The 27,055-nt window shown below is 39.3% G+C and overlaps 1 protein-coding gene, 1 long non-coding RNA gene and 1 pseudogene across 12 annotated transcripts in view; 1 reads left to right on the plus strand and 2 right to left on the minus strand.

Moving 5' to 3' along the window:
• The window catches only part of LOC309608459 (DNA primase large subunit pseudogene), a 255,999-nt pseudogene extending 234,924 nt beyond the window's left edge, over positions 1–21,075 (minus strand). The window contains exon 1 of the transcript XR_014249666.1: positions 20,979–21,075. The product of XR_014249666.1 is annotated as a DNA primase large subunit pseudogene (transcript). The remainder of the gene's footprint in view (positions 1–20,978) is intronic.
• Positions 1–21,111, minus strand: part of RBMS3 (RNA binding motif single stranded interacting protein 3) — a gene marked incomplete at its 3' end in the record, with an annotated part of 720,886 nt that extends 699,775 nt beyond the window's left edge. For 6 of the 10 annotated variants that reach the window (XM_082348666.1, XM_082348672.1, XM_082348668.1 and 3 more), the window contains exon 1: positions 20,979–21,110. In XM_082348666.1, the coding sequence (XP_082204792.1) occupies positions 20,979–21,053 (75 nt within the window). In that variant the 5' untranslated portion in view covers positions 21,054–21,110. Of the gene's footprint in view, positions 1–20,978 lie in introns of all 10 variants that reach the window. The other 4 variants (XM_082348670.1, XM_082348665.1, XM_082348664.1 and 1 more) reach the window with 1 other exon arrangement.
• Positions 21,112–21,855: 744 nt separating this feature from the next.
• LOC309608557 lies at positions 21,856–26,831 on the plus strand. The gene is made up of 2 exons (XR_014232965.1): positions 21,856–21,970; positions 26,262–26,831. It is a non-coding gene; the product is annotated as an uncharacterized lncRNA (long non-coding RNA).
• Positions 26,832–27,055: the final 224 nt, after the last annotated feature.

The following is a 27,055-nucleotide window of genomic DNA, read 5'->3' on the forward strand; positions in this document are numbered from 1 at the left end:
GGGCAGGGCACCACACATGTGTTCAACCGTCAGTCCTTTCTGTAACATAGTTTTTTCTCTAGATAGCTTTAATAAATCACTGATTAAACTAGATTGTCATACATTCTTGAATAAATATTGCTTTTCCATGTGTATTGGCAAAGTCAGTTAATTTTAACTATCAGAAGGCAAACTAGTCTTTCTTTTTGCCAAGATCCTGGGGATAACTCACTGTGTTCCCCTTGAAGTCTCTTTCCAATCGTATTATGAATGTATGAAAGTACCAGGGTCAGGAGAGGTAAACCACAAAAATAATTTTAATTACTTAAATTACAGGCAAATTTAAATCTGGATAAATGGCTGTAGAGTACATTATAATAGCCAGGAAGTGCCACCGTCAGTACATTTCAACAGACTATTTGGTAATGTAGTTGGATGGTTCTTTGTGAAAGGATGGTTAAGTGAAAATGAAAGTGGGCTTCAAAATCATGTTTCCTAGAACAGTGTTATTCAATGTGTGGTCTGCAGGCCAGCAGCATCAACTTCACTTAGGAGATCATGAGAAATATTTCTTAGGCCCTACCCCAAACCTATTGAGAAGGAAGGAAAGAAGGAAGGAAGGAAGGGAGGGAGGGAGAGAGGGAGAGAGGGAGGAAGGAAGATCCACCAGAGGATTATTTATGTATGCTAAAGTTTGAGAACCAGTACCCTAAAGTACAACTTGAGAAAGAAATCCCACAAAATAATCAGTTGGTCAAACAAATAAAATAAACAAGTAAATAAAAACTAATCTTTTAAGCAAGCCTGCAAACAAATGAAACATCGCCAACTATCTCATGCTCTCTAAATAAAACTTTTCAAAAATAGGTCCACACAAAAGAATCACTGCAACAAAACAGGAAGTGAATGGCCAAGGACAATTGCATGTAAAGATAAAATTAAAACCTGGAGAAGACGATTTCAGACTTTAAGATAGGCTGAGTTTACGCTAGCCCCATTTTCTAAACTCTCTGAGGTCTATCACTTAAATACTCTTGCTAGTAACGCATTCTTTTCTTAACCTTTGCAAGAGCTTTGCCATACTGAAGATGATCTTAAACCAGAAGTACATGCAGGGCACAAGTAGGGAGGAAGGAGCATGAACTCTCTTTAGTATCCCCTCTACAATCTCAGCTTTGTCCTCACTTCCGGTTATCTCACTCACACTTATCACATCAAATGTCACCTCCGTGTAGGTGACACCTAAATCTGTGTTTGCCATTGGACTCACTTCATGCTCAGATCTTCCTCCTTGCCTACAGCACATCTTCATCTGGGAGCCTCACTGTCACCCTGAAGTTACATTTCAAACTGGATCATAGTCTATTTTCAGATCATTCTCAGCCCCTCTCTCCAGCCTCTGTGTCACCCACCACACTGCCCTTTTTCCAGTCCTTGATATTTCATGCTTTCCTGTCTATGCTCATCCAGGTTTAGCCTGATATCCTAAATGTTACCCTTCTGCACCACTACATCTTGCAACATACTAGTAATCAATCCAAAACACTCCTTTTATGAATGTTTCTTCCCTCCCAGTGAAACAATTTGTAAGCGCTTCCCTCTACTAACTGTGTGGCTCCCTCTTAACTTGTCATCATTATTTTTTGGAAACAACTTAATTTCCAGTGTTAATTGTTTGAGTGATCATCAACTCATACTTAAAAGTCTTAAAAAATGTGTCATCCAAAAACCCAAACAAAATCATTCCTGTTTTTTTAGGAACAGGTGAACACAGGACAAGCATAAACATGCACACGCAGACATACAGGATTTTAAAAATAGGTTTGGAATCCATATACCTTATTTTTAAAACCTAACAATATGTCATTTTTCCCTGCTCAATATATCCATCTGCATAGATTTCATGGCTGCATAAGTGTTTTTTTGTAAAGGTATAACAACATTTATTTAATCTACACCATATATATGGACATCTAGATTGCTTACAATCTCCTCTATTAAATACAGTGCCGCAATAAGCACCTATATACACCCATACTTTTATCCCTTAGCAGGTATTTCTAGAATTGATCTTGCTGTATAACAAGGCATGTACATTCTTAAAGCTTTTGATACATTCTTTCAAACTGAGATCCAAAAGGTACCTATGTGTTAATATTCCCCTGAGTATGAACAGTGTGTTGGGAGCCGCTGCCTCCCTATAATTCAACGTACTCTGGCTGTTAAGAAATGTTTAACTTCTGAAAAATCTAGCTGGTAAAAATAATATCTCACTGTTATTTTAGTCACCATTTCTTCGATTATTAGTGACATACTTTTGAGCGCTTGTTAGCTATTTCTATTTTTTTCATTTGTGAATTTTTCTCCCTTTTATTATTGGAGTGTTTTCATTTTCTTTTTGTCCTGTTGAATAGTAGGAGCCTATTTTATACCCAGAGTATTCAACCTTAGTAATATTATACTGCAAACCTTTTTTATAACACTGTTTACTTGCTTTTTACTTTAAATTATGGTAGGGTTGTGCTAGATGAAGATGCATAAATATGCCTGTAGTCATAATGTGGGAATTGCATTAAAAATAAAGAATTTTAAGTCTATCACTGTTTTCATGTATAGTTTATGCTTTTGGAATGAATTGTATAAATCTACTCCCTCTACAAAGATTAAACAATAGTTCACTTTTTTCTTTTCTGACCTCGAAGGACTTTCAGTCATTGCTGTGTTCTGGGAACCCAACCAATGCCCTCTGCTACCCATTCTCTGTTCTGGCAAAGTCTGATTCCTCACTGTCTGGTATCCCCCCAGTTGTACCTCATGCCTATGTTATGTTCCTGCTCTAATTCCAGCAGGAGTGCCCACCCATCCTTCCCTGACTTCGCCAATATGCCAAATGTCCAATTCCTTTGTTCTCCTCCAGACTCACCCCAAACTCTCTTCTCCCTTCATGGCTCTTCTTGCCCAAACAGCCCTTGTCCCTTCTCTTTAAGTCAATGTCACACAATTTAGTATCTAATTACTCCCTTTTGTTCCATGTGTCACCTCTGTTTCCTCAAATAAATGGTCATCTGAAGAGCAAGAAACGTAGTATAACCTCCTTCTGTCTTGAACAAACTGTTACCAACCCCAGTCCTTAGACTCTCCAGTCAATAGAAACTGATGAGAGGACACCAGAGAATTGCGGGCAAAGCTTTATGTGGACTTGGGCCAAGGCTCAAGACAGCAGAAGCAAGAGTCAGGTGCCCACGCCCACTCCCCTGCTTGGGTCCTTAAGTGGGGTAACAACGGGGCAGATCGGTGGGTGGGGCAGCAGGTGTGGCTTAGATGGTCTGCCCACCGCCCCGGAGGTGCAGGGATCAGGTACAGGACCCTGCTTTGGCTCCCAGCAACTCACAAATGGCAGTTGGTTTGTGGCCGTTTTGTACCTTGTTTATAATTTGCCCCAACAGCACATGCATGCAATTATTTTTAATCACGTACAGTTTCTTTGTATCCTGTTGCTTAAGAAGACCTTTGTCCATGTGCAAGCGCTGCTGTAAAGGGCCCCAAGGTCCCAGCCTGTCTCAAAACCCCCTATACAGGGCCAGCCTAAGGAAGAGCTCTATGAACGTGCATTGATTGACACCTTGGATTTCACATTCAGAAATTCCACGTTCCAAATCACTTCTTAATAACTATAGGATACGAAATAAATTGGCACAGCACTGGACTATAAGATATTATAATTCAACAGTGCACAAACACTGAAAAATCTTATTTCCTCCTTTTCCAAAGCATCTTCAAGCCAAACATACACGAAGGTGTGGGAGACAGCAGGTGTACACAGACACCTGTTTTTTGCTAAGTCAATGTTGACTTGAGAGTAAACATGAGAATGAGCAAGAATAAAGCAAATACTTTACAGAAAAAAAAAGCCAAACACCTTGAGGAGAATTTCACCTTTATATTTCCTTCCTAGTTCTATGTATCTTTGGAATTGAAAGTGCGGCGTTATTTTGAAATTAAAAAGGAATAAAGAAAACTGTAGCAGAAGCACAGATAAATATGGAGTAGTTTCATTCAACTTTCCAGAAGATTCTACAATCAATTAAAGGATGTTTAGAGAGTTAGAGCATGGCCTACATGCAGGTCATTGTTGTAGGGTCTGAGAGTGAGACAAGGAAGAGGAGGACAAGGATTCTTTCCTCTGGGGGCTGAATTATTCGGAAAAAAACAAGGGGAAGAAAAAATGGTTAAGTGCCCAGAAAGCATAAGTATTATCAATAAGTGTTACTAGAGTTCAGGATACGTAACAACTTCTATGTCATCAGTTGACATTTATCAAGCACCTACCAGATGCTGGGCAAGGACTGAGGGTCACACAGCTGGAAGACCTTTGAGATGGCCCTTGGGTTTTGAGCATGAAGATGTAGGTGAGGGAAGTCGTTACAGTTGGAAGAAGATTAACAAATAATTACAATTAAGTTCAGCGATGTTACATGTGAGCAAGTTTGATAATATTTGAAAACTCAGTGTAAGCTGGAGAAACTAAAAAATCTCAATTCCTTCATTCCCCAATGAACAAGTCTGGAAAATTATCTAGTTAAAACCCAATACCACACCCAGAGCCAGTGCTGGCCTCACTCAAATCATTTTTAAACACGAGCTCACTCAAAGCATTTTTAAACACGAGCTATAGCTCTAGGGAAGCAGGGGCTGACACCCTATAAGATGGCTACAAGAAAATGTCACCCCTCCCTCCTCTAATTTAGTTACTTTTGGGGACAAAAAGCATCCTGGGAACTTAAATGAGGAAAGTGCAAGTATTGTGAAATATAGCAATGTAAAAACCAGACAATTTCTCAATAGATTCATCTCAGACTGCAGGGTGAGTTTTCTATGAAGCACTGAAACAGACCTGCATTGCTTTCCAAAACAAAACCACAATAAAAAAAATCATGGAAGAAGTATGAGAAATACTGAAAGCAAATCTCTCTACATGATTTCAATCCAACTGATGGAGGCCGGAGAAACATAATGGAAGTGCAAAGAAATGTTTCGGTGAAGGGCATTGATCTGAGCTCTTATAAGGATTTGTGGTCCATTATATTCATGTATCAAGTCAATTTTAGCCCTCTCAGTCCCCCTCTTCTTACTGTTATCACTTATAACAATCTCTTGGAGTTAATGGTTCTTATTTATATTTTATCATTTTCATAATATGTTAATATATTGGCATTCTTTACAGAACCCTGAAACACATTACTACTAGTCTAATATTGACCGTCAAGACATTCTTACCAAATAACTAAATATTCTTATGATGGGAAGAAGTGGCAGGAAACTGAAATACAAAAAGGTCAGGAAACCCTGGGGATATGGTATTAAAGCAAGTTCTAGAATCAAAAAATTTTGGCCTCCCAGACCTCTCTCTCAGAGTCCTTTCACCTAACCAAAGCGCTGTTTTCATTTCTGATTATTAAATTCCTTTTCCAAACTTGGTTAAAATGTTTCAACTTGCATTAAATATATATGAAGTACGGTATACTGTTGCTTTTTAAGCATGGGTTAAAAAATGGTCGGTATTCTAGTTGTAAAAAGAGAAAATGCTAAATTGGCCTTCCTGTGTTGAACTAAGCTCTCCTTCTCATCTCATACACAAAATAAGAGAAAAAAGTCATCCTTGCAGGTCTATGTTTAGGATACTCCCTGAGTTTCCAAAGAAGCATGTGGAACTTGATCATCAAACTTTAAAAGGCTATGAAATATAAATACATTAAATAGAATTAAGTGTTATTAGAAATACATGTCCTTGATTTACCTTTTTTATAGGAAGAGCAAACAGTTGAGGTTTTATGATCTTACTGTCTTCTAGATGGATTTCAGTTGGTAAATATTTCTATATCAGCCCAGCATAGCATCTTCTGCATCTTTTGTTTTCTTCTTTTCATTGCCATGTTTTAACTTTAATTAAAATTTATATTGGAAGTGAGAAACAGGGCAAGTACAGGGGAAAAAAGAAACAAAATCAGATTTCACTGAGGTTCATTAGATTTTCCAGAGTCATTTTTCCAGCTCAGTTAATATACCAGGACATTCCTCCTATGGTCAACGAGCACCAAACAAGTCCACCAGATGAGGGCTATCACAAAATATAATTTTGCAGTATTCCCAAGATAATAACATAAAAAGGAAAATCCTGATGTCCAAGCTCTTGGGACACGAATATTTGCTCTAGTACAAAAATGCCTCAGCTAGATTCCAACCGCTTAGGAAGATTTGGGCTGCCTGAGGCTGTCCTCGCCTGCTATTGCTCTTTCAACTTGGAATATGTGTGGCAGACAAAGCAGATCAACCTGGGACACAAGTGTGGCCCCATGGGATGGACAAGAAGCAAAGAAATGTTTGGTCCTGCTGACCCCAAGCACCGCTGGGATCCCCATGAGGGTGTCACACACACACACAAAGAGACATTTCTTCTTCTGACAAATGTGAGAGGCTCTCTTTCAGCTCAAGCCTCAATCCGGAAGTTCGTCTTCTCACCCAAAGGAACAGACTTTAATAACCCTTATCACTCCAACACAAAGGGGCAGGTCAGTCCCACAGGACACAGAATCTTCAGGTTAAGAATCCAAGCACTTAACACATATCTATGGAACCTAAAAAAAAAAAAGGTTCTGAAGAACCTAGGGGCAGGACAGGAATAAAGATGCAGACATAGAGAATGGACTTGAGGACACGGGGAGGGGGAAGGGTAAGCTGGGACGAAGTAAGAGAGTGGCATGGACATATATACACTACCATATGTAAAATAGATAGCTAGTGGGAAGCAGCTGCATAGCACAGGGAGATCAGCTTGGTGCTTTGTGACCACCTAGAGGGGTGGGGTAGGGAGGGTGGGAGGGAGACGCAAGAGGGAGGGGATATGGGGATATATGTATATGTATAGCTGATTCACTTTGATATAAAGCAGAAACTAACATACCATTGTAAAGCAATTATACTCCAATAAAGATGTTAAAAAAAAAAAAAGATCAAGGGTAGAGCAATGCCAAGAAATGAGGAAATGATGGCGGGTATTGCTTAATGAAAAAAAAAAAAAAGAATCCAAGCACTGATGTCAATCCTTGTGTAATAAGGAACTCATCAAGGCATTTTTCAGTGTTTAAAAGGAAGCAAACCTGCTTAGAAGATAAATGATTCAATTTTCAGTATTGAAATGAGTACCTTATACATTTATTGTAGCATTATTCATAATGGCAAAACGGTGGCAAAAAAAAATCCATGCCCATCGATGGGCAACACTTGCATAAAATGTGATGCAAACACACTAGAAACAATTACCCTGACAATTAAAAAACAGGACATGTCTAGTGAACTGGGGAGAATGCACAAAGTATGTTTTCCATTGAAAAAAGGAGTAAAATAACCTGCTCAGTTTGATCTCAGATACCATAGATCTGACTGTATGTTTGTATGAGCATAAAGAATGTTATAGAAGGGCACATATGATTTTTGTATTAACATATGTTATTTCTGAGAGTTCTTCACAGACCAGTGTGGTGTGCAGAAGAAGATTATTAATATTTTCAATATATATCTTGAGTTGTTTCACTAGATACGATTAGTCTGGATTACTTTGCAGTAGAAAAATTTACTAAATGTTGAGGAATTACATATATAGAGACTATATTTTCTACAAATGGTAATAAGAGCCTTGATGCAAAAAAAGAACATGGTGGAGAAAAAAAAAATACAAAACTGCAGAACAAACATAAGAGATTCAACACAACTTGGAAAAATCAAGAGGCATCCAAACCAAAAACACAGTTTGCAGCCACAACTGGGCTATTGTTTCCATACATTCCTTAGTGAGGAAGCCTTTGAAGTTGACATCAGAATCCCATCTTATATCATCTATCGTTACTTCCGACATATCTTTATACCTGCTTAGTTAATTGTATAGGGAAACTAGAGCTTTCTTTTCCCAAAATAGGCATTTTGTCAGTCTTATTTGGTCTTCGAAGTTGTCTTTTCAAAATTTTGAGTTAAAAAAATCCATATTGCTGTGGATATTTACATGGCATAGGGAGATAATATATGACTATTATACTCAAGATTCTCTGTCTCAAATAAGAAAAATAGACAAAAAGATGGGCCTAGCACTCAACCCATCTCCTAGCTGCGTCTTCTGAGTTCACCTCCTGATATGTCCAACTCTCCGCCAACCCAAGGAAGGAAGCTGAATATATAAGCTGACAGTCTTGGCAACTGCTCAGGAATGGCCTCTCCAGTCCCCTCAAACCACCACCACTGCCATTTAGTCCTGACCTCCTTGCTTATTCTCATCCCCAATTTCCAAATACTGGCTGTCTTTGAAATCCACTTCTGTCCTTCCAAGTTGGCATGCGTTCTGATGTTCTTGCCAGCATCTTGGGAAGCAACACTGTGTCAGTTTTTCTCTTCTCTCCTCTTCTCTTCTCTTTTCTCTTCCCTTCTTTTCCCTTCTCTTCTCTTCCCTTCTCTCTCTTCTCTCTCTTCTCTTCCTATTGCAGTTTCGGACTGAGCTCACCTGCTATCACAGTGTGTCCCATTAGCTGCGTACATAACCTAACTCGAGCCAACAGTCCTGGGGTCCTAGTGGCCCACATGTTTCAGGGGAGAAAGGTGGGGTAGGGAGTGATATATCAGTTGGTATATGTGAAAGAATTTACTTTAGTAAGACTTATTTCTGCTACACAAAATGCCTTTTGACATAAAGCATCACAGAGGTGAAGGGAACATTCAGCAACTCTGGTTTTAAAAATCACTGCCTTCAGCAACAGAGGACTGCATGAGACACACTGAACAACACAGATTAATACACGCTAAAAACCTTCTGTTATGCACTCAGCCTGCACCAGGCACTCTACTGGATCCTGCGGGGCATTCAAAGATGAAGACCCTGTGGTCCTAGTCTTCAGGGGGTTCACAGACTAACTCTGAAACAAATCTGATCCTGATAAGTAAAGGTATATTTGAAAGCCAAAAATAGATTTACAACCAAGCAAGAAAAGAAAGTCAAAATCCAATCCACTCTACCTTGGAAAGAAATGGGAAAAAAATAAAAAGCAATAACTAAAAAGATAAGAGGAAACTGAGAGCAAAGGGAACAAAAAGGAGGAAGAAGTTTAGGAGCTAAAGGCAGGGAGGCAAAGAAGGCAAATCCATAGCAGACAAGTTGAGGATAGGAGAAAAGGGGTGAGAGGGAAAGGGCAAGGGGAGTGGAAGCTGTGAAACAGAAAGAAAAGAGTTAGTTTCCCAGGAAGGACAATCTGGGAAAGGCAGGGAGATTGAGAGGATGCAGTGTAAATGTGAGGTCACTGCAGACAGACATCCTAAATGGAATAAGGATGGAGAAGTGAGTAAAATGAACTTGGCAGAAAAGACAGACCATGAATAATAATAACAATAATAGCTAACTTTTCTTGGACCGCTATTGACCTAAACTGCAATGACCGTGTTGAAATCTAGACACTCTTTCACCAGGACCCACCCTCTAACATATGAATGTGCTGAGAGCCAGGGCACTTAAGCACGATTGCATTCACATCTTCAATTCAACAGTTCTGTGGATCCCTGGGCACATCAGTGGCCCTCAAACATCACTGCCATCTGGTTAGCATTGTACAATTTTTATGCCAATACAGCTTTGCTAGTTTCATAACTTATTCTATTGGATTACCCCACTCAAAGCTAGATCCTTTCTATATAGAACAACAGAGCTTCGCTCGTGATTATATTTTTGAGCAGATAAAAATTTTATATGAACATTTTATACATAGAAATTTCAAATACGTGTAAAAATTTTATTTCAATATCCTTCTAAAAAACACCCTTGTTTCCAGTCAAAAGCATCAATAAGGCTTTTATCCAGGTCGTCGGTAGGAACGAGTGATGGGTAAACCAGAACAAGAAAAGCAGGTGCTGGAAGTTATCAAGTGTATTGATACGTGGAAGCAGAACAAAGCACGAAGCTGTGCTAGAACAAAGCACTAAGCTGTCCTCAGAAGCACTGATTTTTTTTACTTTTTCACAAGACACCAAAAGTCTCAAATATATGACTCCTCCAAATCAAGTTCTATATTCACATCAAAGTTTTTCCCGAAGATGGTTCTTTGATTCCTAAACTATCACTTCCTTTGCAAACAGCTCTTATTCTTTGCCTTTGGAAAGGAAAATAGTCAAATTCCAGACATTTTCAAAAATAAATTAGAACTTGATAACATTAGCCTCTTATTTTCTCTTTCTTCTTTTCTTTGTTTTATCTTTCTTGGTGCTTCTCCTAAATCACTTGTAAAATTAAAATCATGGAACTGCCAGTTTTTTCTACCATGCTATTGACAGCCTCATCATTACAGGCTTTGAGGATCATTAGAATTTCCACAATATAAACAATAAACAATGAAATTGGGGAAAAATTAGAGTCAATCTATCAATAAGATTTCTAAAAAACTCTATCAAGAATAATGGAGGAAAATAATATATATCTAATTTGCATAATACATTATCAATATATCTCAGATCATGGGAAGATACTACATTTTTGAAAGAAAGTAAAAGTTATTAGTCATCTGTATTTTGGTGAGACTCATCCCTTTTTGCCATCAGCTAGCAGCAAAAAACTTATTAGACCTGAAAAGAATGAGTATATGTCTCCTTAAGACCACTTTGCCCCTCCATATTTCTCAGTGGTCATTTAGCCTCAGAGAAAATCAGAACCATTGAAACAATTCTTAAAGTTTCCAGAAATGTGTGTGTGTGCTTGTGTGTGTGTGTTTTATGTTTGTGAAAGAGAAATCAAAGCTTATTCATTGAATCTGCTGATGAAATTTGGTGAGATCTGGCTAGAGGGCTGGGAAGGAAAACTGAGTAATTAGGAGGAGAATCAAAACATTGGGTGACTATGAGAATTCTCCCTTCAAGATTGTGGGAGGGGAGGGAGTTTTCCGGTGTGAGCATATGCAGGGGTCTAGAGAGACAGAGAAAAGTCCTTCTTGACTGAGGTGGGGGGAGAAGGCCATGCTCTGGACCTGGCATCCTTGTTTTCTTATATTACTGAAAATAATAAAAATCAGAATAAAAATGAAGGAAGCATCGTGCTTGGCTTAGGGCTAGAGAAGCAGTATCTTCAGGGTGCTCACCCACTGTGAGAGTCGTGGTGGATCTGACTGGGGTGTGCATATGTGCAGACCTGTCTGCTTTCAGAGGCACACAGATGTTGCAGGGTTGACAGGGACCTCTGGAAACCAAGAGAAGTCATCCAAGGTGAATAATCGTGGACTTGGGGAACAGGAGGAGGTGGCCGTTTTAATACATGTAAAAAACCCATGACCCTATTTAGAAACAGAAGAATTTAAAAGATTATGCCATAAAATAACTACTGTGCCAGGAACTTGCCTCCTGCTTGGACCCTAAGCTGAGAGCCCAGGGAAACACCTGTTACAGTCAAGCTCTTTTTCTTTCCAATTGGTAAACAATTCTACCAATTGCACAATGAAAAAATTCTGTGAACCTGGCACCCAGATCTGGAACTCTCAATTGCTCTCACCACCAAAGGTCAATCCAATGTATCTGCTTGTGACATATTTTAGCCAAAGAATGTTAATGACATTTTCCAATACACTGTGCTGTTCTAACACATGTCCCGCCCTGGAAATTTGGGATTAGTAAAATACAGAGATATCTTGAATGCCAAAATGTCACAGTAGGTAGAGATATGGCCAGCTTTTCAGGCTCTCCGACCACTTTAGGGACCCACAAAAGCACTGACAAGATGAGAAAAATGTATTGCCTCCAAACGAAAAAGAAAACTGTGAAACCAAAATTAGCAAACATTTGTTTCTACAAAGCATAATACATTGCCAACTTTATTCATTGTTCTATTTAGTAGAGACCGAAATAATCTTTCTTTGTACCGCAAGAAGATCTGTAGATTAAATTTTTTTCATTTTTCAAGAACACTTACATATGCAAGATGGTAAGTGCACATAAATTCACAAGCACACATAAATGAATTTACTCATACTCAGAGAGTTTTAGTGGCAAAATAATAAAAACTCTTTCCATATTTTATTGCAAAAAATATAATTTGATGTGGAATGTGGGTACACTTTAATGTGTTTAATATATTTGTTGAGAAGTGGGAGGCTCCTAAAGTGTTCAGAAAATATGGAGGTTTTAGAATGACCCTTTACTTCTCCCATTGTTAAAGGACATCACTAAATTTGGAGAAAAATTCTTCCCTGTTCATCAATAAACAACAAGGTCCTACTGTATAACACAGGGAACTATATTCAGTGTCCTGTAACAAACCATAATGGAAAAGAATGTGAAAAAGAATATATATATGTATAACTGAATCACTTTGCTGTACATGTGAAATTAACACAAACTTGTAAATCAACTATACTTCAATAAAATTATTTAAAAGATCAGAATTTTTCCCTGTTCACTGACCTATTCCCTTGCACTTTTTCCTCATCTTTTTCCAGCTTATCAACAAAGTAAAACACAAGAACAAGCCAGAAAGGGAAAATTCCCTGTTGCTAACATAAGTCCAGTTGTCCTAACAGATGAATAATAAAGTGTAAAGTCAATGGTTAACTTTTTGGAATAAATTGAGAAAAGAACATCAGAACTTTATTCTTTTCAGATTTCCCTGCCTACCTAGATTACAACACAACATCCTTACTTCTGAAGGCACAGTCTCGACTGGTATGCCTGGCAATGAACAAGAGACCGAGGGGCTGAAAGCCAAGACCAAGGCAAACACAGGAGCTGTCACAACCTTTCAAGGGACTAGCATCAAGCTAAAAAAAATCTGCTTCTCTCATCTCTCAAGAAGAAATTCAACATCATGGGTATGTCATATGGTTTTCTTGTATGGTATCCCTGAAAACAGTCTGAAATTTTCTTCCAAGCTTTGTACACACTTCTTCAAATACTTCATCTACTCAAAACTATTTGGGGAACTTCCCTGGTGGTCCAGTGGCTAAGACTCTGTGCTCCCAATGCAGGGGGCCCGGGTTCAACCCCTAGTCAGGTAACTAGATCCCGCATGCCACAACTAAAGATCCTGCATGCTGCAACTAAAAGATGCTGCATGCCACAACTAAGACCCGGCACAGGTAAGTAAAGAAAGAAAGAAAGAAAGATTTTAAAAAACTATTTGGGACTTTAAAAGTATATTTGCTTAAAAAATGAAAAAATAAAGAAAGAGAGAAAAAATGTATATTTGCTTGAATTTTAAGTTACCTTAGTTCTAAGTTATATTCAGGATGCCACCATCCAATCTGTGTGAATAAGTTTTAAAAGGGTCAACCTAAGAGTTTACAGTCATCAGTAATAGCCTCAAATATGATTTGCATACATAAGAAAACCTTTTAAGAAATCTTAAACAGTTCCAGAAAACCAGATAGCATTCTGTTTCCCATTTTCTTTTTCACTAAATTGTCATCAATCAGAAATCTAAGATAAATAGCAGCCCCTAGGTAAAAATAGGAAGACTTCTCCAAAATTCTCATTAAATTCTATACATGATCCATATTCAGCTTGAAAACCACCAGTTAAGAATGAGATAAACAGAAGGTCACCTGCATCTGGCAATACATGCCAATTTCTTAACCCTACGGTATAATGATAGGAAAACTAATTCTAGAACAAGTTAAAAATCAGTTCCCCAAAACACTTACTACCAATATTTAGAATATCATGAGATTTATTTTACTTCTATTGTGCCTTACTTTCCACACAACAGGAAAGGATATTATCAGGGTTGCCTTGACTGTGTATGTAGTCTAGTTTATTTTTGGTATTTGTTAGTCATTCATAAAAACAAAATTCAGGGTTCCATTTACTTTCATTAACTCAGGTAACAGGGGCTTTGAGGGGGACCAAGAAGAATACCTAGCGAGAAAGAGAGGAAAAGAGAATGTTTTTGTTTATGCGTCCTGGAGAAGATATTATTTTTCTCCTACAATACCATGCACTCTGGTTACTAGAGTATTTTTTCCCCGCGCTTTAAAGGTTACTATTCAGAAGTTCAGGGATTTGAAGGTTTTGCAAACTCCAGTCAAAATAGCATTTCATCTCTCAATTGTTATTTCCACATGTACACGAGCTCTTAGATTCATTCATGAAACTAGGGCTGTCAGGATCTTAATGAGATCAACTGGTTTAGCCAAACACATGCATCACTATTCAGCTCTTTTGTCACCTGAAGAGAGCAAGTATTCGCATAAGGCCTAATTTTACCCACTCAAGGAAGAAAACTTGAACCACGACAAAGCCAGCAATGATGATTAAAGAGTGCCTGTCACTTGGCCTCATCCCTGGGAGCTGTTCTCCACCCACTCTTGGGTGATAGGGGTGTTTCTCCGGGTGCCCTGGATTTAGATGTGGTGAAGGATGCAGACAGTTTCCTGTGTCAAGCCTCCAGGGTCGGCAAAGCAGCGCTTGATCTGCTCTGTAGAAAGCGCTGAGGACCCAAACAAAAACTCATCAGTGACACAAATCCAAGGTCATCTCCCAAATATCCCTAATATATCAAAGCAGCCTCATCCATCTCAAAGCAAGAGTCACAAATGCTAAGCCTGGAAGGGATCTTAGGGAACTTGTCCTAGAAACTAACTCACTGACACACAAATCAGATAATTCTCCCAAAGAAAAGCAGAATGAATGTCTTATAATTTACTCTCCATCCTCTAGAAATTGGATGTATATTAGAGGTTGATGTTCTGAACAGCAAAACTTCATTCAGATATCTGATTCTACATGGTATATATTTCCTGACCAATAAACCTACATGGAAAAATAAAGTTATGTGAACAAATTCTCTGCCAATATCAACTTGAAAAAGAAAAATTGAAAACCAAAACAAACACAATCCAATCCTACCTCGGTCCACACCTCTTCTTGCCTTTTGAAAATTGCTTTTGAATGTTTGAAATCTGAAAATAAATAGCCAATTCTATAGGTTTTTTCAAGGCCCTGAAAATGATCACTTAGTAATAAATCTTTTATTAGTATTAGTAATCCTATAGATTGATAATCTCTAGAAGATGAGAGATTATAGTTTTCATGAACAGTCTTTCAAAAACATTGTAGTTAAAGCCTCTTTACTATAACATCCCTGCTAAAGAAATAGAAACAAAAGTTGTCTCCTTGTGTGACTATGTAATTTTTAACACTAGCAACAAAATATTAATATTCATACCAAACTGAATATCATATTCTCAAACATCTTAAAAAAGAATCACACTGCTACCTATTTTGCTCTAAGTCGCTGATCCTTACTATGTATCACTCTTTTGTTTAGGGATAAATGGCCTGAAGGTTTTCTTACAATAGTTCCATAGATTAAAGTAGCAACGAAACAGAGAAGAAAACCATTTATAATTTCAAAACAGAAAGGAAAAACTTCACTTTTGCTCTTTGAATGTGTGCTTCATGGGAATAACTTTCATCTTTCCATCTGTATTTCTTTCAGATCCATTCAGTAACTATGTGTTTTGCAATGAAATGGCATTCCATATTTAAAATAAAAATTGGTATTTTATGTTGGTTTCCATTTTCAAAGAGCATATTTTTAATCACATCCAAAATAGTTCAGCATTTTTCCCACTACTGCCAAAAATAGCAACACGTACCCTCAACACAACGTATCATAACATATCCTCAACAACACACGTATCACCACACACATTTCTGCTCTTGGGCTCCCCTCAGCCCCATCTGTACTCTTGCTGCGAACAGCTATAGCATAAAAATGTCTCTTCTCACATGCTTTTGATATTACACTATTTAATCACATACAGCTGTGGCTTATGAGGCTGTTACAAAACACAATTTTAATGTAGTACTTGAAGTCAATTTTGGATAAACATCAACCATTTACTCTGAATAAGAAGTCCAACACTCCAAAGATCTTCTTTTAAAGGAAAACCCTGGTTTTCTTAGAATTTGGCATGGGCATCATTGTGACTGAGACTCCTCTCTGCCAAAAAGACTGATAATGTCAAAAAGGATCGTGTAAATCATATTGGTGCAAAAACGAAGCTTTCCAGAATTCCTGGAGCCAGAAAGACCTGGAATGATGTGCATCCTTCCTTCTCTATAGCCTCTTCCTTCACGTGGCCCCTACCTCCAACCCTCAAATACATTTTATTACTTCATGGAAATAGGTTTGAGTTATAATTCTGTTTTTCTTTTTCCAAATTGAGAGAAAATGAAAGGAAAATGTGTTGGAAAGATACTGTTCAAAGAAATATACATGGTGTTTCCCTTAAGTTTGGAATTATTCCAAAAAAAAAAAAAAACACCATGAACTTTTTACATTTCTACTCCTTTTAGTAGGCACCAAACTTAGTGTTTGAAAACAATGACGACATTAGAGAAAGAAAATCCCAACGCAAACAAAGATTTGGAGGAGTAAAGAAAAAAAAAAACCAAATTGAAAAGGCAAGGTAGGCTCTTGTTTCTATGTTTCTCTCATTTAAAACCAATTAAAATAGTATACATTCTAACACGAGACAAGATCGATCATCATTTCATGCTATCCTATAACCCCCTGGAAGTGAAAGAAATATGTGGAGCTATTCCTAAAAAATTATCTTGCTGGAAGATTTTTAGAAAACCAGTTTTATATGTTTCAGTCTTTTAAAGGAAAACAGTACCTGGGAGTTTTCAAGGCTGAAACATACAAAACTGGTTGGTAACTGGCAAGTTACCAACTCTGACTATCAATGCAAATCTGAGGCAGGAAGTACTAAGGAAATTCTAAACTCACTCCCTCCCTCTGCAAGATTTTCTACATTTTCATGTGTGAGGAATGTGTGAAGGGTTGTTTTGTTTTGCTTTTGTAGGACCTGTACATTCACATCTTTAAGAATATCCTTGGCCCCACGGGAGGCTCCCTCTTCCTTTGCAGGCCGCCCTGGCCTTGTGTTTTCAAGTGTCTGCTCTTTTCATGGCACAACTGGGGTCCAGCTAGACTTTCAGGGCCGGGCGGCTGTCCAGCTGCAGATGGCTGGAAATTCAGCCTGAAATCAGTGTGCTGGTGATGAATTACTCCTCCACCTGACCCCAACTTCACACCAGGCTCTGAACAGAATCTGAGTACCACCAGCCAGGGAGACCTGGTCAGGGTTCCATGATCTGAACCCCTTTCTTCAAGGTCTTCTGGGGAAGCAGATGGCCAAAGAAGGGCAGGCAGCAGACTGATGAAAAAGCAGAGTGATTAGAAACTGCACTGAACTGGGAGAAATAGAGTGATATGGCAAGGGCGTGGAAAGGAAGAAAAGACAAACTTGCTGTGTGTGCTTGGGTGAGTTTTAAAGTTTCATGAAGATGACTAAAGTTTTCTAAATATCACATATGAGAGAAATACCTATTTCTCAACTGCAAAATATCAACTCACCAGGCTGTTACCACGTTTTACTCTTTACCTTTCCCAGTTCAACTCATTTGTTTTTCCAAGAAAACCCCCTCAAAGTACCTCGAATTCAGATTGAAATTCACCCTGGGTCTCATAATGCAATAGCAACAGGTTGGTTATTTGGAATGGGCTGTAACAAAATTCTTGAGAAATATTATGTTACAACTTAAGCAAACATCATTGCATATATTATCATTAAGCTAAGAAACTATTTTTTGGTCTCCTTTCTCTAAAACTTGCTGATTATTATGGGTGGCTTTTCCAACAGCAAATTCGTTTTGATGAAAGTCTTTTTTTTAAATCCAGTTATGTCTCTTATTGAAATATTAGGACATGTCACCAAAATTTCTTCATTACTTCTAAATAAAAGTAATGTTCTTTTTAGAAATTGCTTCTTTGGCTAGGATAACAAAATTGGTCAAAAGGAAAATTGACAAGTGACAACTTTTAATGTGAGGTCTGGGAGAGTAAGCATGTTATACCCACATTACTACAAGGTACAACAGCTACAAGTCAGCCATGGGTTTTCCTTTTATTTGACTTACACATACATTTTTCTAATATAACATTTTAAGCATCTGGAAATTTATTCAAAGAAACAAAAGCATAAGTATCTTATTTCTATTTTTTTATTTCTTTTTAAGCAACAAAATGAAGAGATTGGTTCTAATGTGATGGGTAATAAGGGGAGCAGAGAAAGCAGGGAAGTGTCACAAGTTTTTCTAAAACTTAAATTGCATTTGAGGAAATGGAAGACATTTGCATTTATTTCAAAATCCGTTTTCATTTTGTTTTATCATAAGAAAATAGCAGCTGCATTTAACACACATATTTAGGTAGAAAGAGAAGGCTCAGTATTTTGGCATTTTCTGAATGAATACAATAATAAATATCCCATGAAGATTTTCCAACCAAAACTAATGTCAGCAAATAGCTTTTGTGGGTTAGTTAAAAACACCTGAATTTAGAGAACAGTTTACGGCACAGTATCACCAGAATATGATTTTTGTTGTCAACCACAGAATTCTATTTTTATCAACCATAAATGTTCTTTACATATCAGCATCATTTTAAAAAGCAATGATTTTAAAATTGGATTAAAACTACAAGCCAAGGCTGGAAGGACAGTGGATTTTATGGAATTCCACCTAGGCTTAGCAAATAAATCTAAGCAGCATGCATTTCCTTCAAAATTACTATAGGTTATATTTTGAGATATAAGTGTAAAAGGAGCAAAAAGTGCTACCGAAACAACCCGGTTGTTTTCATGCTATGCTGGGGTGTGATGGGACTTTATTATACAGTGCGAACGCTGTCAGAAAGTTCCCATATTTTAAAATATTGCACATTGACCCTTCCTCCCATTCCCTGAGTGCCTAAGTTCCCAAACAGGGCACATTTTCATATCTTCAGCTTCCAAGAATGTCATTAATGTCTGTCATTTCAGAGCCACTGTAATGATATTTGACAACTTCACAGCACTGTCGAAATTTTACAACGCAATAATCAATATGAACTACCATGATAGCCAAAGTAGCTGATCTTATACTCCCTACCACCCAGATCTGATTACCCAAATATCAGCTGAGGTCGCCTAATGGATCTAACTTCTTTAAAAATGTTCCAGAAGTTGATGGCTTTGACTAGCTTGAAAGTAACAAGATCCAGATGCTGCCTGTCTACACAACACTAAACTACATAGGACCCCAAAACAGATTTATTTTTAAATTCCCTCTCTGTTTTTCTAGCTCTCTTTTCCCTCAACACCCCATGTTTCCTCTTTACCCCAAACAACACACACACACACACACACACACACACACACACACACACACACACACACACACACACTTCCCACCAGTGTAGCTGGTCCTGTGCCTTTAATATAATGTGCCCGACATTATTTCCTGCTAGCAATAGGTTAAAAGAAATCTCAAACCAAAAAGCAATTATTCCATTCATTTTGATCTAAAGTTTCTTTTCTGAATAGACTTCATCGGAGAAAACAAGAACCAAAAAGAAAGCATGAATTTTGAAACATTTGGAAAAATTTAGCCAAATGACTAAAGGGGATGGAATGTGCGATATTTTTCATGCAACCTTTGTTTGTTGTTTCTGTTTCTTTGGGGGATGAGAAATGACTATAAATTTCCCCTTTTAACTTGTCCTTGCTTTGCCATTTCTTTGAGGAAGGCAGGCAGCGTTCTCTTCCCAATCCCCCAAAGAGTTAAAACTCTAGCCACTGGAGCAGGCGGGCTGGTCTATTTATTTCAGCAGCAGCCCAAACTAAATGCTCACAAAGGCAAAAAGCAGTGTGAGTCGACCTTGGAGGGGCAGGGCAAATTGTAAAGCGACTGAGAAAGGAAGGGAAAAAAAGAACAATCTTTAATATAATACTGAAAGTCTGCTGCCTGATCTGGTTTACAAATCAGCATTGTTTGGTGAGAGAGAATAAATGAGAGCTAACTAAGGCATGAATTACCAAACCCTAATCACAGCACCCAGTCCTGGTGACAGCACAGATCACTCAGGCATGCCTTGTTCACTCCCGGCGTATTTATCAAGAACACGGTAGAGTCTGGCTAATGGAATATAAAATAATATCATCCATAAAGGAATACAATCCACGCATTCAAGGGGGAACAACCAACATTTTTCCCCCAAAATTAAGTCCGATGTAACTGACAAGGAGCAGTGATTTCACACCTGAGAGTCTTCCATGTCTGAACTGCAGGATAAAGTTCATGATTGGCATGACCCACTGTTCAGTGACGTGGTCTTGCCACTGGCCCCCTCATGATCATCTGAGCACACACATAAAGCCTAAAGTATTTAACCAATTCATGTCCAATTATCACCAGTATATTTCATTCTTTTTCAAGACCCAGGCCTCCTGATGGCAGCCAACGTCTAGCTTCTAAAAGTAAAGAACATCTATTGTAAAGCTCCTAAATTCACTCTCTAGCATCCTAATCATCCTCAGTATAAAATAAGGCCATAAAAAAAACAAAAATGCACCCAAGCAAACTCTAAGAGACTTGAATTAGTTACCGTGTACCTCCCACACCCGTCTTTTCATTCTACACTCAGCGGTTAAAAGTTTGAGTCGCCCCCACCCCGGCGTGTCCTATCCAGTGGGAAAAAACCTTTTAGAGCCACAAACAAAGAAGAGCTCACCAGAAAAGCCCCTGAAATTGTATTCTTGTGCCTGACCATTACTGTTATGATCTCCTTTTTAACAACCCTGCCCATCTGCCAAGGACTTGATGGATATCAGAAACACCTAGGCAGCCAAATAACAACAAAGGAACTCAAGTAAAACTATTATCTCTCCTTAAAGAGAAAGCACCAGTTCCAGGCTTGCTTTCTTCTTATATCCTTCTCTGCTTCATTAACTCCATTGCTATGTTACTAATTTCAAAGAAGCAGGAAGAGGTGATGGGGTAAGGAGAGGGAGGCGGTAAATAATAATTCACATGCCTGTCTGTTTCCCATCCCAAGTGCAGAAGGACACCCCACTGCTGCCAGACTGTGGAGCGAGCCATACCTTGGTTTGGAGATAATGAGGATAGTAGTAAGTGTACTGGGGGTACATTTGTGGCTGATCCAGGCGTTTGCCCATGTAGCTGGAATCTCTATCTCCGAGGCAGGGAACTGGATGACAGGGTATGTGCCCCAGGCCGAGCTTCCTCTGGAACCACTATTCCTGACAGTCCCGATGACTGATGAGGCTTCCGAGAGTCTTCCACCACTCACTAGTTCCAACACAGCAAGAATTTTAAAAAGAAACACACCAAAAAAAGAGGGAGGTGGGGGATCTGTAGGAAAAACCCCACACAGCCTCCCCAGCTCTCGCCTGGGGTCCACTTGGGATGAGGCAGTTTGTTCTCTACCCGGCTGTCCGTAGTGATGTCAATTGCCAGCGTTTGTAAAGGAAGAAAAAAAAAAAAAAATCAAAGTCCTTTTAGCACAACTCGGAAATCTTGCAGATCAGCTTCCTGTCTCCTGTGTGTCTCTTTCCCCACCTTAAAGAAAACGAAAAAAAAAAAAAAAAAAAAAGAGAGAGAGAGAAAAAAAAAAAAGGAAAAGAAAAGGGGGGGGGAGAAAGAAAAAGAAAGGGGAAAAGAAAAACTAAAAAAAAAAAAAAAAAAAAAACCTCTCACAGCTCAGTTGCTGCTGTGTCCCTCCCAGAGTGACATGGTGTTCGGTGCTTGTCCTGTCCTTTCATTCACGTCCCCTCCTTCCAGCCAGTGGGTGGGACCCGGAGAGCCCCTCCAGGGAGCAGCGTACGCAGTCCAGAAGGCTGCAGTCTTTCCTCCAAGAAAAAAAAAAAAAGGCTGCTTCAACCCCTGCTGCAAGCAAAGTTCCGATTCCCTCTACTGGCTATCTCGAATAGCAAAGCGGTTTTTGCAGCAAAGCTGCTACCGCTGCCGCTGATTCCCGGGGAACTCAAATGTGGGCGGCGGATGATTCCTTATCCTTCCCTCCATCAACCCCGCACAAGAGCTGCCTTCTTTGCTTTGCTTGCCAAGTTTCCAGGTAAGCCACACTGCGAAACAAAACACAGCAGACCCCGGGAGGGACAGGAGGACGAAGGGAGGAAGGGGAGAGAGGAAAAAATCAAGGCAGACGGACTAAGCTGGCTGGTGAAAATGGAAAAAGTGTGTCCCGGATGCTTTCAAAACCTGTGAACGCACTAAAAGCCGAAGGAATCCAAGACCTGCTTTAAAAACGAACCTTTTACTTCTCGGAGGACGTGGAGGATGGTAAGTATTGAAGAAATGTTGTAGTCTACTCCAGGACTGCTCGTAACAAGCCAGGCATCATCAGATCACAATTAGCAACTTATCATAGCAGAAATAATCAATCTGATCATTACATCCATTTTGTAAAAATCAAAAGAGATGTCCCCTTCGGTTTATGATCGTCCTGATAAATAAAATCACTGTTTCTCTCACTGTCTATCTCTTTATGATTCATGGAGGCTTTAATCACTTTCCTGATATCATCGTACACAAACACAAAGAACAAAAATCATAATCACTTGGCAGGGTGTTTCTCCACCAATAATAAGTAGTATTCTGACGTGTCTATCAGCTGCTACATTATAATACAGATTGTTTCAGAGGAAATATATTTCCTTAAAGGGTCCCTTTTCAAGGCAGGCGAGGCTAAAATTAGACGTGCCAGCTGTGTTTTGCTGAGGGCTCACGCATGCCCAGAGCGTGGGCAGACCAGCACTGAACTCCTCTCGACTTTGTCAAGTCGGCTGTATTCTCCCCAGCCCAGAGTCGCCTTTTCAGATAAAAGGTTCCTGGTACAAATCCAGCTTCCTAGGCAAGAAGACTAGAGAATGTGGTCCCATGTACAAGCCCTACCACCCCCGGGGCAATGGGCTTCCTGCAGGGGTCTGGTTTCTGGGAGCCCTGTGAGTGCAGGTAGGTTCCTTGGAGACAGATCAGGATGGTGGGCACATAGTTTTATGTTTGACTTTTGACAAGAACGACGATCGGAAGGAAGGAAGGGGAGAGGGTGGAGAGTAGGAGGTAGAAGCCCTGTCACTGAGAAAATTAAATCAAGTCTGCCAATGTTTATGTGATCTTCTGGGACTCAGAGGTCTCATCTAGAAAATGGAACTACTTCCAACTTACCTAGCTGGAGAGAGTCATCTGAATCAGATACTAAATAAAAATCCCATTGATTTCAAAATTCTTTGCAGCATCTCACTGCTCAGACAATAGAGTCCTGACTTTTGGTATACTTTTCAAGTCACTTAAAAACCTAACTTTCTTCTCCAGAGGCAGACAGTAGACCCTGCCCCCTACGTTTGGTGCCTGAGTGACACTGCCCTGCTTTCAGGACTGGGCTGTGCTCTCAGGATCTTTGGTCATCCCCTCTGCCAGGGGGGCTCTCCCAGACCCACCTTCAGCAGATCCTCCAGCCCACCCTTTGGTCTCAGCACCACCCACACCCAGTGGCTTCCTATGCACTCTGGCTTTCCCACAGCACCTTGTATTTACGCTAATATAATGCTCATCTTATGTCACTGCCTATGAATTGCTTGTTTTCTCTACGATGCTCTAAGAGCATCAGGAAAAGCAGGAAAGGAGGGGGTCCCATCATTCTTGTTTACCTTCATCTTTTTAAAAACTGGCATGGCGTCTGGCACCAAATGGTTGCTCCGTAAATGTTTGAAGAATAAGACATCTTAAATATGAGAAACAACTCTAACCCAACTCATATCCATCTTTCAGTACATTTCTGGGTGCAGGGGATATAGTGCTACACAGTTCAGAACAAGGCGCCTCATCCATCCGATGCCACTGCCCACTTCATACAGTTATTTTGAGAATTCACTGAGTTAAACATGTGAAGCATTGATAACACCTTGGATCTGCTCAATAAACACAAGCCTGCACCTGGGGAAGAGCATCCCAGGCTGAGGGACCAGTAAGAACAGAAAGCCTGGCAGCAAGCATGTGTCTTTGGAATGTGCCAGATATAGTGCATGGGCTGGAAGGGAGCAAGTAAAGAGTAGAGGAGTAAAGAGTAGAGAATGAGGCTGGGACAAGATCTACAAGCCTTGGTGGAATTTGGTGGGGAAAGCTAAATTAGTGATGGTTAACAGTACAGCCAGGACTCTATCCAAATCATCTTCAACGACAGAATGCTGTCTTCCTAAATGAAAGATTGGGGTTCCTCCAAATTATAAGACACCTAGGATCAGGATCCTAGATGGCTTCTGCCAACGCGGCCACTTTGGACAAAGGACATCGGTATTCTTTCATTCATAACTGCCAAGATGCTCCTTAAAGGGAAAGGACTACTGTCTTATTTACAAATAAAAGGCCAAATAAATAACTTCTCTCAGTGCATGCTATAGCCCACTTATATGCAAAGTTCCCAGTATGTGTCAATACTATTAGCAATTTCTACACAAATTGCCACTTCCCAAAATCTATTCTATTCCATTGGATTATCGGTATTTTCTGGGCATTAATTGTCATGAGCTTAAGAACATTCACTGAACATTTAAAGCTTTTCTTAAATAATGTAAAGACAGTTTAGCCCTTGTGAGGATCATAAAACCTGTGTTTTATTCTTTTTTTTTTTTTTTTTCCCTCAGAGATCCCAGTAGCCATGGAGATTCGGGGGGCAAGATAGTCATGTCAGAAATAGTTTTTATATCATGTCTGCTCTGTTGGAGCTGCAGCACTTTCCATTTAAATGATCAAGTTAAGGTAGGAGGGAACTAGTTTAAGGCACTCTCTAAATCAGAAGGCAGCTGTGTGCCATTTGCCAAATAAACAAATTTTGTACAAATCCAAAAGCAGCAAACTGCATCAAAGGGCATGGACTCTTATAGATTCACGTGATTCACAGCACAGACTGGAGAGGCACTCATTTAAGACAAGTTCTTGGCTAACAGAATTGAGAGGATGTTTCAGACATACATCCAGAGATGGGGAAGTGATGGTATTGAAATAAGGGTCAATTGGGTAGAGACAGAGACTCTTCTGGTTTGCTCTTGACCTAGCCACTCAGAGAAGAACTGGGTCCCCTCTCTGGATGATTTATTTATTTATTTATTTTAATTTTTTTTTTTTTGGCTGCGTTGGGTCTTCATTGCTGCGCGCGGGCTTTCTCCAGTTGCGGTGAGCGGGGGCTACTCTTCGTTGTGGTGCACGGGCTTCTCACTGCGGTGGCCTCTCCTGTTGCAGAGCACAGGCTCTAGGCGTGCGGGTTTCAGTAGTTGCGGCATGCAGGCTTCAGTAGTTGTGGGTCGCGGGCTCTAGAGCGCAGGCTCGGTAGTTGTGGCCCCGGGGCTTAGTTGCTCTGCGGCATGTGGGATCTTCCCGGACCAGCGCTCGAACCCGTGTTCCCTGCATTGGAAGGCGGATTCCCAACCACTGCACCACCAGGGAAGCCCTGGATGATTTATTTTTGTAAATTACAAAGACTTAGTCAAAAGTAAAAGAACAGTAGAGATATAAGGAAAAACCATAATCATATTATCTTCAAAAGGAGTATTCTATTTTACCTTTAAGAAAGACATGCATGACCTTGAGTAAAACATAAAAGGCAAAAATTGTGTCATTTCCTGCCCTCTTTATTCAAATTTGTGAAATCTCTTTCCAACCCAGCAGTTGCCAAATGAGTATGAAACATAAAAATTGTTTGTTTTCTTAAAGACAAGATGGTAGGTTGCAAATTCCAACATTAATGTTACAACTTTCCTTTCTCCTACTGAATCCTTACCAATGGTTTAAGAAAATGTCTGAGACAAATGAAAAGAAAGAGACTACCATTCAAGTATGTGTGGCCCAAACTTAAATGATAATTGAATGTAAAAATATTAATGTAGATAAAGACAATAAAAATTGGCCTTGGAAGAAAATTTCAAGCCTCAAGACAAAACTACAATGGACTATAGTTCAAGACAGTTAAGTAGAAAAGCAAGAGCAGTTTAAAACAATGAACACTATTAACTTCAACAACAGTTTATTGAGCCTCTATTCTGGGCCTGAAAAATCGAGGGCACCAGTATAAATACGGTATCATCACCCACGTCCTCAAAGAGACGTACAAATCAATACGTCTCAAACTTCAACCATTCACAAATGACCTTAATGTTTTTTCTCATATCTGAGTACCAATTTGAAACAATAAAAATAATTTTCTTTAAGTTGGCTCAATTTTTTCTGAAATCCATGTGAACTTTATTAGAATTCTAAGCAATAATATACATAAAGCTCATGTTTATTTTGCTTCTATTATCTTTTTAAAAAATGCACACTATCCACCAACTCTCTATATACATTTTTCGTAGCACTCAATACTGTGGCGGGCGCATCTGGATCTCCTTTACCACTAGGATTAGCAAGACTCACACTTCTCCATTTCACTGAAAGGAGGAACGGCCACATGACTTGCTATGCCCAATAAAATATGAAGCTTTTACGAGCAACACCCACAAAAGCTTTAACTGCTGCTCTTTGATTCTCCAGTCCACTCTTCTCTGAGGCAAGCATGTGCTGATATGGAGTAAGCATCTCAGAGGGGTGAGAACAGCTGCCTTGAATAGGTCACCTGGACCAGCCACTGACTTGCCATGCATGAGAAGTAAACTTTGTTGGATTATGCTATTGAGATTTGGTGACTTACCACAGCATCATCTAGCCTACCCTGACTAATCCAACATTACTTCTCGTTTGATTCTGTATTCATTGGTTTCCTTGCTTGAGTAGCACCCCCGCTAATACCTAAGCTCCACAAGGGAAAGGAGCATATTTGTCTTGTTCCCTGTTATATCCCCAGCACCTAGAGCAGTCCTTGGAATTTAATACACACTTAATAAATGTGCGTTAAATAAATGAATAAATAAAATGATTATCTAAAATCATCTCATTTATTTATCAGTGGTTAATGCATGCTACTTTAGGAAATCATGGAAGGTGAAATGAAATATACTCATAAAAAGTAAAAACTGAAGTTTCATAGGGAACCCTCCTACACTGCTGGTGGGAATGTAAATTGGTGCAGCCACTACGGAAAACAGCGTGGAGGTTCCTCAAAAAACTAAAAATAGAGCTACCATATGATCCAGCAATCCCACTTCCAGGC

Source organism: Balaenoptera borealis (assembly GCF_965194805.1).
Source record: "Balaenoptera borealis genome assembly, chromosome: 12".
Taxonomy (NCBI): domain Eukaryota; kingdom Metazoa; phylum Chordata; class Mammalia; order Artiodactyla; family Balaenopteridae; genus Balaenoptera; species Balaenoptera borealis.